Raw genomic sequence first — 12,098 nt, 5'->3', positions numbered from 1 at the left:
TCACATATTGTTCAGACTCTCTCTCTATAGCATAGACATCTCATTGATGGAGAGTTTCCTTTTTCTACTTTTACTTTTAGATCATCGACATGTTTTTTTTTTAATAGGACTCTATTTCACTTTTCAGTCTTATAGGCATGTTTTTCATATTTTCTCATTCCAAATGAGAAACACACCATCATTATATGTATTGCTTTGGTCTCATAGGCCACATTGGCCTTTTAGAGATGTTAATATTCTCTCTCTCTCTCTCTCTCTCTCTCTCTCTCTCTCTCTCTCTCTCTCATGCACTCACTTCCTCTCATCTCATTGCCAAGCCCCGTGGGCTATCATGAGCTTGTGTGGAGTGGGAGGTTCACACTTGGCGCGCCATCAACAATCAAATTTCAGCTTTTCTGAATTCCAAGGTGTCTACAAACCATGCACACCGCTTTCAATTTTATTTAAATTTTAAGAAATGTGTGTAAATTGTACCAATGTTGGGGCATTATGAACAAATTTTGCACATATGGAGCAATTTGGGACCCAAAATGTCCCCTTGATGATTGCCCCAATCGCTCCCAATGTCACAAATTGGGCAATTGCCCCAATGATCCCAAATTTCTCAATTGTCCCAAATTTAAAAAGTGTTTACAATTGAGGCCTGAATTGCCCCCAAATCTGGGGCATTTGGGATCTGAAATTGCCCTCAAATTTGGGGCATTTCAGATCAGTCTATGCCCCAAATTAAGGGGTGATTCAGCAAGGATTCACAGCTCAAATCTGGCTGCAATGTCCCTAAAATTTTGGGCAACTTGTGGCGATTTGGGGCATTTAAAGCATCTATAATTCAGGCTGCAGTCTACCCACAATTTTTGGATCAATTGTTGCCCCAAATTTGGGGCTTTCTCAACAAGGATTGGGGCCCAAATTCGGCTACCATGTCCCCAAATTTGGGACATTTGGATCCCGGGATCTAAAAGAGCCCCCAAATTTGGGGCATTTTGAATCAATCACTGCCCCAAATTCGGGAGGTGAAAATGCCCCAAATTTGGGCCATTTTCAGCCAAGGAATGCAGGCTGGAATGCCCCAAATTTAGGGCATTTTCAGCAAAGGAATGCAAGCTGAAATAGCACCAGAATTTGGGCATTTTTAGCAAACACATACATGTTGAAATTTTGGCTGCAATTTTCTGCAATTTCATTGAACTTTACTGATTATTTGTAACTTTTATACAGATGGCAGCATTGACATCTATGGGATCTTCATCATCCTCAACAAGTACTTCGTCAACAACTGGACGAAGTCCAAGAACTACTTGGTCATGGTGGGATGAGGTAGGTTCATGGGTGCCATTGAGAGGTAGAGGGGCTTGCCCTTGGAAATGCAAACTTTGCTCTTATGCTCGCACTAGTGGGGCTAAGTGAGAACCCATCTTCTACATGAGAACGAGAAAGAGTTGTGTTCTTGCACCAATGTATCAATTGAGAAAAGACAGGAATTACTTGACTACATAGCCACTTCTATGGAAATTCACATGCCAAGAGGACACCAAACATAGTAGTGGATCCAACAACATGGACTCCAGAGCCAGCAGGGCATGGTGCTTCATGCAAAAGCCCACTAGGATTAGTGGCTACACAGCCTTCTCGTGGACCATCAATGGTAGCAAGTCGTGGTATTAGACAAAGTTCATTCCACACTTCATGGGAATCAAAGAAAAAAAAAGAAAATAGATACAACAATGGCACTCTTTTCTACCATGACCATATTGCATTCAAATCAATGGGGTCGCCATATTTTTTAAATATGGTGATAAAGATTGCAGAGTATGGATCCACATATAGGTCTCCTTCATTAGAAACTATCAGGACTACATTGCTTCAAAAGGAGAAAGCAGCCATAGAGATTGCAACAACAAATATTTGCAATCAATGGGCAAGAAACGGAGTGACACGCTCCATAGATCCATACATGGTGTTGTCGCATATTCTCATGGGGATATGTATGTTTCATTGGTAGGCAGAAAATGTAGTATAGCTTGTGGCAGATGGTGAACCTACAAACAAGGCAACAAGAAACATTTTAATAGCAATGTATCCACATATCACCTTCAACCCATGCATGGCGTATTGCTTGAATAACTTGTTGAAGGATATTGGAGACTTACCATGGATTGCATCTCTTATTGCGAGAGGTAACAAGATTGTCACATTTATATGTAATCATCAATACTTGCATGCTAAGTTTCATAAGAGAAGTGACAAAGAACTTCTCAAATACTTGGAAACGCGATTTACAAATAACTTTCTTATGCTTGGTCAATTGCATTATTACAAATGTGAAATTAGGGAGCTACTTGCCAGTGATGAGTATGAAAATTGAATTGAAGCTGCCACTACTACTGCTATGTTATTTAATGCATATATCTCACATAGAGATTTTTTGGATGAGGTGAATCACACCAACCAATCAACATATTGAGACTTGATGATAGTATGAATCCATACATTGGGAAGATCTATGAAGGTATGGATCGTATGAATGAGAAGAGGGAGAGCTTGAAACCAAATGCAAGTAGGTATGAGCTGATTAAGGAGCTACGCATTAGCAAATGGAATGAGTATGACTCTCCTATGCATGCTACATGTGCTTGATCCTGAGTTTCAAGGAAAGATGTAAGAAAGAGACCTTGAGTTGATTAAGGCTTGGAACACATTGCTTGCAAGGCTTTATCCTAGCCATGAAATGCAATGCAATATAAAAAATCAGCTCTCTATGTATCGGCAAACATTAGGAATGTTTGGTACAGAGGATACACTAGAGAACATGACAAATATTGGGGTTGCTTTTGTGGGAGGACTACAGGGAACAAGATCCAAAGTTGCAGAGTTTGGCTATTCATATTCTTAACCAAACAATTAGCTATTCTTGTTGAGAGCAACCATGGAGCTCATTCAATAATATTAACTCAAAGAAGAGAAATCATCTTGGTGTAATGAAGACAAATAACCTAGTTTATGTGAGCTCCAATCTTCGCTTGCTAGCTCCTACATCAATTACAAAGGCTAATTCTTTTAAACAATAGAAAAAGATGACAACGATGACGATGATGGTGATGGTGATAGTGATGACCAAGATGTTCAGCAAGATGAACATTTACGTGCAAAAAAGCCATCTTTCATGAATGAGAGTACTTAGCCTCTTTGAACTTTTGAGTATTGACTTGAAACTAGGCCCCTTCTAGTAATTATGGAAATAAGAAACGGTATCAAAAACCGGCCTATCTCACAAGTGAAAATTTCTATTTTTCTCATTTTCCTTCTTGGATTTAAACCTAGCCATGACATCCTTCACATTTACAATTCTTAAATAGTTTAATGATTACATGAAGGTTGGGATTGATGCCAGGAGGCATATTCCACGGTGGATTTCGTAAAACTATATTTATTTTCTGAGACTTGTAAACAATGTGGATTCCTTGTACGAGAAGTTAACGGGGACTCTTATCCTTTTCGGACGTCTTGTTAATTTAATGTACATATGGGTGATTCCACAGCGAGTGATTCCACAAAATACATATTTAAAATAATAGACGTTTATGAGTTTAAAGTACACTCGTATTAAATTAAGGTTGGGACAGAGTTCCAACCTATTTATTTATTTTGTAGCTGAAGGCTGCTAGATATTCACTTTTATCGATTTAATTTTATTATTTTCTAACAATTGTGAATGCTTCAATTGATGTGTAAAGCATACAATGGTGATATTAAAAACACCACGCGATACTTATATTTAGATTATCTTGAAAAAATTATCATTTTTTATGAGTGCACACATTATCATTAAAGAGGTAATGCTAATATTTATTTAGGTGTACTTATTTATTGAAGTGCTTGACAAATATTTATTATTTTAAATACACATAAGCACTGGATTTAAATATTTCATTAATGGACATTGTATTTGGACACAAGTCGATTTTAGGAATGCTCAACCGCTTTATTCTTTATTTGAGCAAAAGCAAACACAAAAACCAAAGCATGCTAATTGTAAATTGGGCTATTTTTTTGCTTAAATATTAATAATTTTATAAGTACATGCCTTGTGGAGCACTCACGCAATGCATGGGAAAAGATTGTATCTAATTTATCTTTTTCTCATGTCATGCAAAACTTTCCTCTTGTTTTATGAGCTTTTGTAGAGTTCTTTGTTCTTGAAGACCTTCCGGAGTTCACTACGCGCACATACAACATCCGATTTGTACACCAAGGATTCACTTCCAAACATAGCCTCATTATATTCTTCAACAAATTCCTCATTGTTGTATTATCATGTGGAAGTTGAAGGCATCAAAGAAATGGCATGTTATCATCGTGAGGACAAGAAAAGAAACTAACAGGATAAATAACAATGACAACAGAGGATGTATGATCTATGCATAACAGGAGAAGTAAAAACCTAATATCCCAAGATGAAAGTGCTTATTTTTCTAAGTGGATATAAACTATGAGTGAGAGTGCTTATTTTTCTAAGTGGATATAAACTATGAGTGAGGAAAACAAATGAGTAGCCCTTACCCCAGTAACAATGCAAGCAAGCTTCGGATTGATCTTCTGAGGAGGAGGAAAACGTCTAGCCGCCCCCTTAAGTATTGCCCAGTACAACCTGAAGTAAGAGTATAGCACGGCTATTAACCACAGTACTCCCATCCGCCATAAGTTCACCAGGTTGAGAGCATTTTTGGTGCGTTGTTCCATTTCAGACCGTTCTTTTGAGGAACAACCTAGTGAGAAGCAACATGAGCATTATCAAATCCTCTGCTTTTCCGAAGCAAGCACGACATATATCGTGAGAAATCACAAGAAGTTTTAGACGAATTCCCGGATTGTGAGTTACGACAACACATGAGCTTCTCCGAGGGAGGGGGACACATATCTAGATAGACGTGATATGTTGGGGAGAAACAAAAGGGAAAAGAGCTCCATCGCCCACATGGAAACATGTCAAGATTTCCTTATACGTACTCACCTAACGCAGCGATGAGAGAAGAAGCAGTGCCCTAACGCACACAGAAATGGCATCACCTTCTGGACGGACGTGAGCAGCGTGCCGCAATGCCCAGGAGTGGAATCGACGCCCTAGTCATTCATATGATGTATAGGACCGGGCCGATCGATAAGGCATATATAGTATTTGTCGTCACGTCTATCAAATCATCTTGCATGTCGAAGGTACAACTCTGTTCCAGTCCGAGTCTAAGCTCCTACGTACCCTCACTCGCTCAACCGACGATGATTTCATCAAAGTTGGCGCTCATAGTGATCTAATTTGCTGAACCTGAACCGTTCTCTTTTGGAAGGACTTGGAGCCTTCAAAGATGCGTTAAGGATGTATCCAAGGTCTTGAACTCTCGTATCGATATACACACCCACACGTTCTGGGGTTAAAACCCTAGAGTAAGTTAAATCTAAAGCATGTGCCACTTCCCTCCTCATTACCTTTTTTTAATAATGCGGTGTTACATTGAATCAATACAAAAATTTAAATCTTCCACCAAAAGGAGGAGACGGATCTAACTGAGAATTCTCAGTTACAACACTTAAGAACTTTGAAACAGGCTCTATAAATAGAGGCCTTCTTTCCTAAACCTTTCAATGCCATCAATATATCGCACTTACATTGTTGCAAACTAAGAGGGACAAAGAAAGAGACCCTTCCAAATAACTTCTTGTTCCTATGATTCCAAACGCTCCTAATGACTACAACCCTAATGACAATCCAGAGAGCTGCCTTAGCTTCTCGAAGAGGCCCAGAATCACCAAATAGGGCTCCCCCTTGCATCAATTTTAGCCTTGTATTCCTGCCTTCTCCACCCCCCTACTTAAAGCCTTCCATAGCCACCTGACATTGATGCAATTCCAAAATAGATGTTGAGCAGATTCCTTCTCATTTTTGCATAGCACACACATAGGTGAAACCTTGGCAAACTTAGTTATCCTGCTCCGAGTAGGAAACTTATTCATTAGGACTTTCCAAAGCACTAGATTAAGCCTTCAAGACAAGGTACTGGTCCACACAGCCCTTGCCCTTCTTCTCCATGCCCTTAGCTTTGTTCTAGGGTAATACTTCTTCCAGCATTCGTGCACCTTTAACACATGTCTCACATTATAGTGATTGAAGTCATCTCGTTTGACTACCTCACAAAGCAACTTTCCCTTCTCAGTTTGATAGCACTTCATCAGGGCCATCGGTCTAGTTCTGAAGGATGTTGGCCACTCTTCTCTCCTGTTCCGTAGAACCATCCCCAGCCAGTTCTTTTCATTCTCATTCAACTAAAATCTATGCTTACACTCCTCCAGTGAGACAGGAAGCGAAGCTCCCTCTATTCCCATATATCCAGCCACATCCTAAGCCCTTTTCCATCCAAACTCTTTGCTAGTTTAGGCTTGTTTAAAATATGTGTAAATTCATCTTGATAGGCAGTATCTGAAAACCGAAGGGACTGTAGTAGACTTGGATCTCCTCTCCCATCAGGGCAACCCCTCCATTTAAGCTCACGTATTACACTTTTCCAGCTTCCTACTAGCATTTGTAGACTCTCTGATTTCTTTATCTTTATTTTCAGGCCACGTGCAAAGACAAGCTACTCCCAGCTTATGTCTTTCCATATACCAACTGGAACATTAGATGACTCAATCATAGCTTTTGCTATGGTGATCCATGGTTGTTTAGAGCACATTCTGCTAAGTAATCTCATGTACAGTCGGCGAGCTTTATCCTTCAATGATTCAATGCCTAGTCCACCTTCCTTCTTGTCGACAGTAAGGAGATCCCAGGATATAGCATGCCACTACTGTGTTTCACCCGCTGTCCATAGAAATGATCTTAATACTCTCTCCAATTGATTCCAGCATGCTGTTGAAAATGCTAGTATGGCTGCAATAAATACCACACTGGGGACCAACATTGAGTTGATGATCATCAACTTCCCTCCAAGCGTATAGGCTTCATGAGACCACATATGTAACTTGGTTTGAAACTTGCTCTCAAACCATTGGAATCGTTGGGCTTGTGTCAACCCCAAACCTAAGGGACATCCCAAATATCTGAAAGCCTCCCCTTTTTTTAGTATCCTGAATCCATAGACACCAAGCCAATCCAAGGGATCTTCCAAGCCTACATATAGGAGCTCAATTTTATGGCAGCTAATGAGGGACCCTAATAGGTAAGAGAAGTCCTGGACCACCTCCATTAGAGTGTCTATTTGCGCTTGTTTTGCAATAACCATATTTGAATTATCATCGGCAAAAAACTAAGATACAAAATACTCATTCATAGGTAGCTTCAGTGGCTTGAGAGTTCCCGTTCGAACCAACCAATCTAGCTTGTGAAGTAGGGGGTTAGGGGGTTAGTGACAATAGCAAACAACAATGGGGCTAGCAGACAGCCTTGGCGAATTGACCTATGAAGATTGAATGGCTTAGACAAGCATCCATTAGCATGGACTTGAGCAGTTGCATTGGCAAACAACATGTGGACCATCCTAATGAAACCATCTCCAAAACCCATGGCTCACAAGGCAGAAGTAATAAAATCCTAGGAGATCCTATTATAAGCTTTGTCAAAATCCATATTAATAAGAACTATTCCCCGTCCACTTGCAATGGCCCAATCAATTGCAAGCATCAAGTTCATTATTGCATCATGTATTTGACACTGAAATATGAAGCCATATTATCTCTCATGCACAACCTTAGTGAGCAAACACTTGATCCTGGTAGCCAAAGCTTTAGCTAGTATCTTGTAGGATAAGTTAAGCATCATTAGGGTTCACCATTGTGACATATTCATTCTCTGTGGATCTTTGGGTATTAGCTTGATCAAACCTAGATTGATTGAAGAGGGTAAAGCACCCTCTTTGCACCATTGATTAACTACTGCAGCATGATCCTTGCTGCAAGTGTCCCAGATACATTTGCATAGCTCTACTGTGGCAGGCCATCTATTCCATGTGACTTGCCATTCTTCATGCTCTTGAGGGCACATTCTAACTCATCCAAAATGAAAGGAGACTCCAACTTTGCTGCCTTATCCTTGGTGATTTTGCTTCCATACCCTTGGAAGAAGGTCTGCAACTTCAAATCATAATCCCAAGCCTTCTCATGCCTTCGTCCCACTATGGACTCCAAGTGGTTGTTGAATGCATCCAAAATCTCCTCTTTAGCTGTTAGTTTGTTGCCATCTTATGTCTCTATGTAGCCGATCCATTCCCTTTTCCCTTTCTTCTGTAGAGCATCAAAGTAGAAGCTTGTAGGAGCTTCTCCCTCAGCCTCCCATTTTGCCTTCACCTAGATTTTTGCTGCCTAAACCTTATAGGCTTCATGAGTCCTAATGTACATCTCAATCTCTCATTGTAGATTGCCCAAAATAGAGTCCTTAGGCAAATTGGAAATTGCAGTAAGAAGGGCAAGTCTAACTCGAGAGGTGCAATCCATAGCAACTCTTCTCTTATGAGCTAAAGCTCTACCATATTTTTTAGAGACATCAATGACAGCACTGTTACTTGCCATCCATGCCTCTTTAGGAGTTGGGCATGTCTTTCTCACATCACCCCACACTTGCTTGATCTTTGTGACAAAGGAAGAATCATCTAAGAACGATGTATTGAAAAAAAAATTTGGTGGCCCCTCTCTTGTGCCACCCCCAATCACAGGGTGGAAAGTCACTTGAATCGGATTATGATTCGATGGAGAAACCTCAGGAAGCAATGCAAACGTGCAATTTGCAGCGATCCGCCATGCACAGTCATTAAAGTATGCTCTGTCTAGGCATGCTTCCCTCCAACAGTTCCCCTTATACTGGTTGTGCCAAGTGTAATTAGCTTCTGTCTTTTGAAATGTGGGCACCACATCCACGAGACCGTGTCCTACCTGGAGTTCATTCCAGCTCTCTTTCTCTGCTGTTAATGCAGAGCCACTCCCATGGGAACGATCTCCTTCTCCCATTGTTACATTCCAGTCCCCCATCATGAGCATGGGATCACCAGTTAGTTTACCAACTAGCATAGTCCATCGCTTGCTTCTTATTGCTGAGCTGTTGGAGGCATATATAGAAATAACAAACACCTTCTCTCTATAGACATTAATATCTACAGCTAAAAAGGAACCTTCCTCTTTTGCCCATGCAAAATTAGGGGCCAAATAGTCTTTCACCAACATCATGGACCCTCCTCTACCTCTGGTGTAGCCTTTTGCAATAGTTAAGTATCCAAGGGCTACTAAGCTATTTGCTTCGTCTTCACCTACCTTTATTTCTTGTAGCATCAATAAATCCGGCTTACGCCTCCTTATGAGGCCATACATAACTTCTTTTCTACGATCTAAGCACAACCCTCAGACATTCCAGGCTATGGTAGTTAACTTCTTGGATAGTCCTATCGTGTTAACCATATGGGGCCTCCATAAATTCAACCTCCTACCCCAGAGCAGCGTAATAGTTACGATCCACGATGAGCATTCTTGCCAATCTCTTAACGGAAACTTTGCCCTGCTTGGAAGTCTTACTTCTATCTCCCTTTATTGCGGGGTCGGCATTCTCCTTCCCTTTGTCCTTTGTGACTTGGATGTCACCATGGGTCTTCTTATTAGGCTTTGACTGCAACTTGACAGTTTACGGGGCCTCCCTGCTCTTGCTCTCTCCTTTAGAGCCACGAGGGGCTGCCTTATCAACCTGCATTGCAAGAGGTTCAAGTGTTCTTGCTTTAGTCGCCGTCTCTAGAGGAGTTGTTGCTGGAGCTTCGTTATTACCCTCTACATTCTTTTTGGGACAATCCTTGGCATAGTGACCACATTGTCTACAGATGTAGCATGAGTCTGGGAAGTTGCCAAAGTGAATTTGGATAACAACCTTGAAGCCTTGGTGATCAATAAGCTCCAGATACTTTGGCGGCTCCTTCCTTCTATCCTAGAGGATACAAACCTTTCATTCTGGCTTGAGAGCACCATAAGATGATGAATTGGAAGGAACATATAGTACTCGTCCAAGAGCTCCAGCAATGGTTGCAACTTCCTTAGCCAACTAGATAGGTAGGTCAGAAAGAGTGATCCACACAGGGCACTCATATTGCAGGATTATTTTCGAGGAAAAGGAAGGTGTGCAAGGCATTGCAAGCACAAGATTCCCTTTGTAACCAACTGCACAGCCCCCAGTCTTTCTTTGTTGTAGAGCTGAGTAGAGCCATGAAAAAGCCTCTTCCCACAAACCTAAATTTAAGCATGAAAGCTCTCCGGTGATACATGGCAGTGAACCATCAGTTGAACTCTTCTTTAGAAGGTGGCATGCCCATAAAATAGAAAAACACCCTAGCAAAAGCATAATTTGCATATCTCTAATGGAAAGGTTGCAGCGACCAGGCCACAGATGCTTTGAAGCATGATTTGCTTGCCTCAACAACTTCCGCTCTCCTTCTCTGATTGATAATTGTTTGCTCCTACCTAACCATGTGCTCTACTACAGTCATGTCTGTGCCACCCTGCCTAGCCACAACAGCATAATCCATCTCATTGGTTCCTTCATTCAGGCATGCTTGCTTCCTCCCAGACTGATTCTCATCAACATTGAAGCCTCCAGGATGTTTGCCTGCCCCTGTGCGCTACATACATACAAAGGGACGAGGAGACCTTACAGTCCAGGCCACAGAAATCTTTGCTGCAAAGACGGTAGCGATCTCTACCCTCTGCATTCTTTGTTTCTCCGACTTTCTCCCTCCCTTCTGACCGATTTTTCCTGACCCTTAAGAGCCTGAGGACCCCCTCCTAACTACCTTTTTCAAGCCTCTTCCTTTAGATGCAAAAGGATTTTATATTAATCAAATGTCAAGGCTCACATTGATACTAGTAGTGGTGAGGCACCTAAACCCTTGACTACCAGCTCAATGATCCCTAAGCAATTATTAGCCCTTGGACTAACATTAATTAAGTAATTAATGCACGGTCTCTAGTGTCACCACTGACATTAGTGACCAATAAATTGGTCTAGGCCAAAATATAACACCAAGTACCACCTTGTACCTATCAAACATAACCCATTACAACTTTTGCATTTGACAACCACTTCATCCTCGAGGTCCTTGGCATGTTACCATGAAATAACAACCTTGTGCATCACATGTGCTAAACCACCTTGCACATTTGATTAATATCTTAATCATATGTTATCGAAAAGATCAAAGCATCTTAAAATTTCACATCTTTAAGATGACAAACCTCCCCCTTGAAACCCCTACAATCATTCTCAATTGCACTCCATTGTGCCAAAAGAAAAGCATACTACAATGGAATTTCCATAAGCCATCATAGTCACAACATTAGCCATTGTTGTCCAACCATGCCACATGCCCCAAACCTTGCTGAAAATTCCCAACCAGCATAAACATCATATAATACTACAAATTAGCCCGGAACCATTGCTATAAGAAACCATTTGGATGCAGACATAACTCATGTTTCTCAACTATTTTTACTCCAAAGGTGTTATCACAATGTCCATCTTAGTGACTAATCAAGTGGAGCCATAAACACACCTTTTTACCATTGTACAAGGTGATATCATCACCTCGTGAGAATGGAACCTTGGACCTTGGGATTTACACACCATCTCACTACTACTTGAGCTAGCAAGTTTTGGCTTCCAAACTTCTTCCTTTATCCTTGTCTAAAATGTAACAACAAGATACCAATCTAGCCTACATGGCTTTATTAGATTAGGACTAATCAATTAATGCCTTTGCGTAAGGTGGAAATCCTTTACAACCTACCTTTCATATTTGTCAAAGAAATAGAAGTTTTTCAAAGAGGAAGAAGCTACATATGCTATGTGAGAGTTAAAACTAAGCACTCCACACTAAATTCTCCCAGCACTTCTCATGCTAATATTCTTAAAACACTAGTATTCTTTGATGCTTTGCACCTAGATTCGAAGGCATGTTTCAAATGGCAAGAGGATTCATGGGTGCTTGAGTCACAAAGAAACCAATTGTGAGAGACCCCAAAGCTTTTTTGAGTTGAGGATTTCTTTGTAATCTCATAGTGCTTCGCATGGGTGTTAGCTCAATACT

The 12,098-nt window shown here is 40.8% G+C and overlaps 1 protein-coding gene across 5 annotated transcripts in view; it reads right to left on the bottom strand.

Moving 5' to 3' along the window:
- The window catches only part of LOC148016470 (uncharacterized), a 201,062-nt gene extending 195,668 nt beyond the window's left edge, over positions 1-5,394 (bottom strand). For 2 of the 5 annotated variants that reach the window (XM_087664334.1, XM_087664330.1), the window contains exons 1-2: positions 5,012-5,393; positions 4,561-4,766 (exon numbers count right to left, since the gene is read on the bottom strand). In XM_087664334.1, coding sequence (XP_087520460.1) covers positions 4,561-4,740 — 180 coding nt within the window. In that variant the 5' untranslated portion in view covers positions 4,741-4,766; positions 5,012-5,393. Of the gene's footprint in view, positions 1-4,560; positions 4,767-5,011 lie in introns of all 5 variants that reach the window. The other 3 variants (XM_087664333.1, XM_087664331.1, XM_087664332.1) reach the window with 3 other exon arrangements.
- Positions 5,395-12,098: the final 6,704 nt, after the last annotated feature.

The sequence above is a fragment of the Lygodium microphyllum genome, chromosome 23, assembly GCF_053477565.2.
Source record: "Lygodium microphyllum isolate KBCC chromosome 23, Lygodium_microphyllum_v1.1.10, whole genome shotgun sequence".
Lineage (NCBI taxonomy): Eukaryota > Viridiplantae > Streptophyta > Polypodiopsida > Schizaeales > Lygodiaceae > Lygodium > Lygodium microphyllum.
Note: the sequence above shows the minus strand (reverse complement) of the source record. Positions and strands in the feature narration are given on the sequence as shown.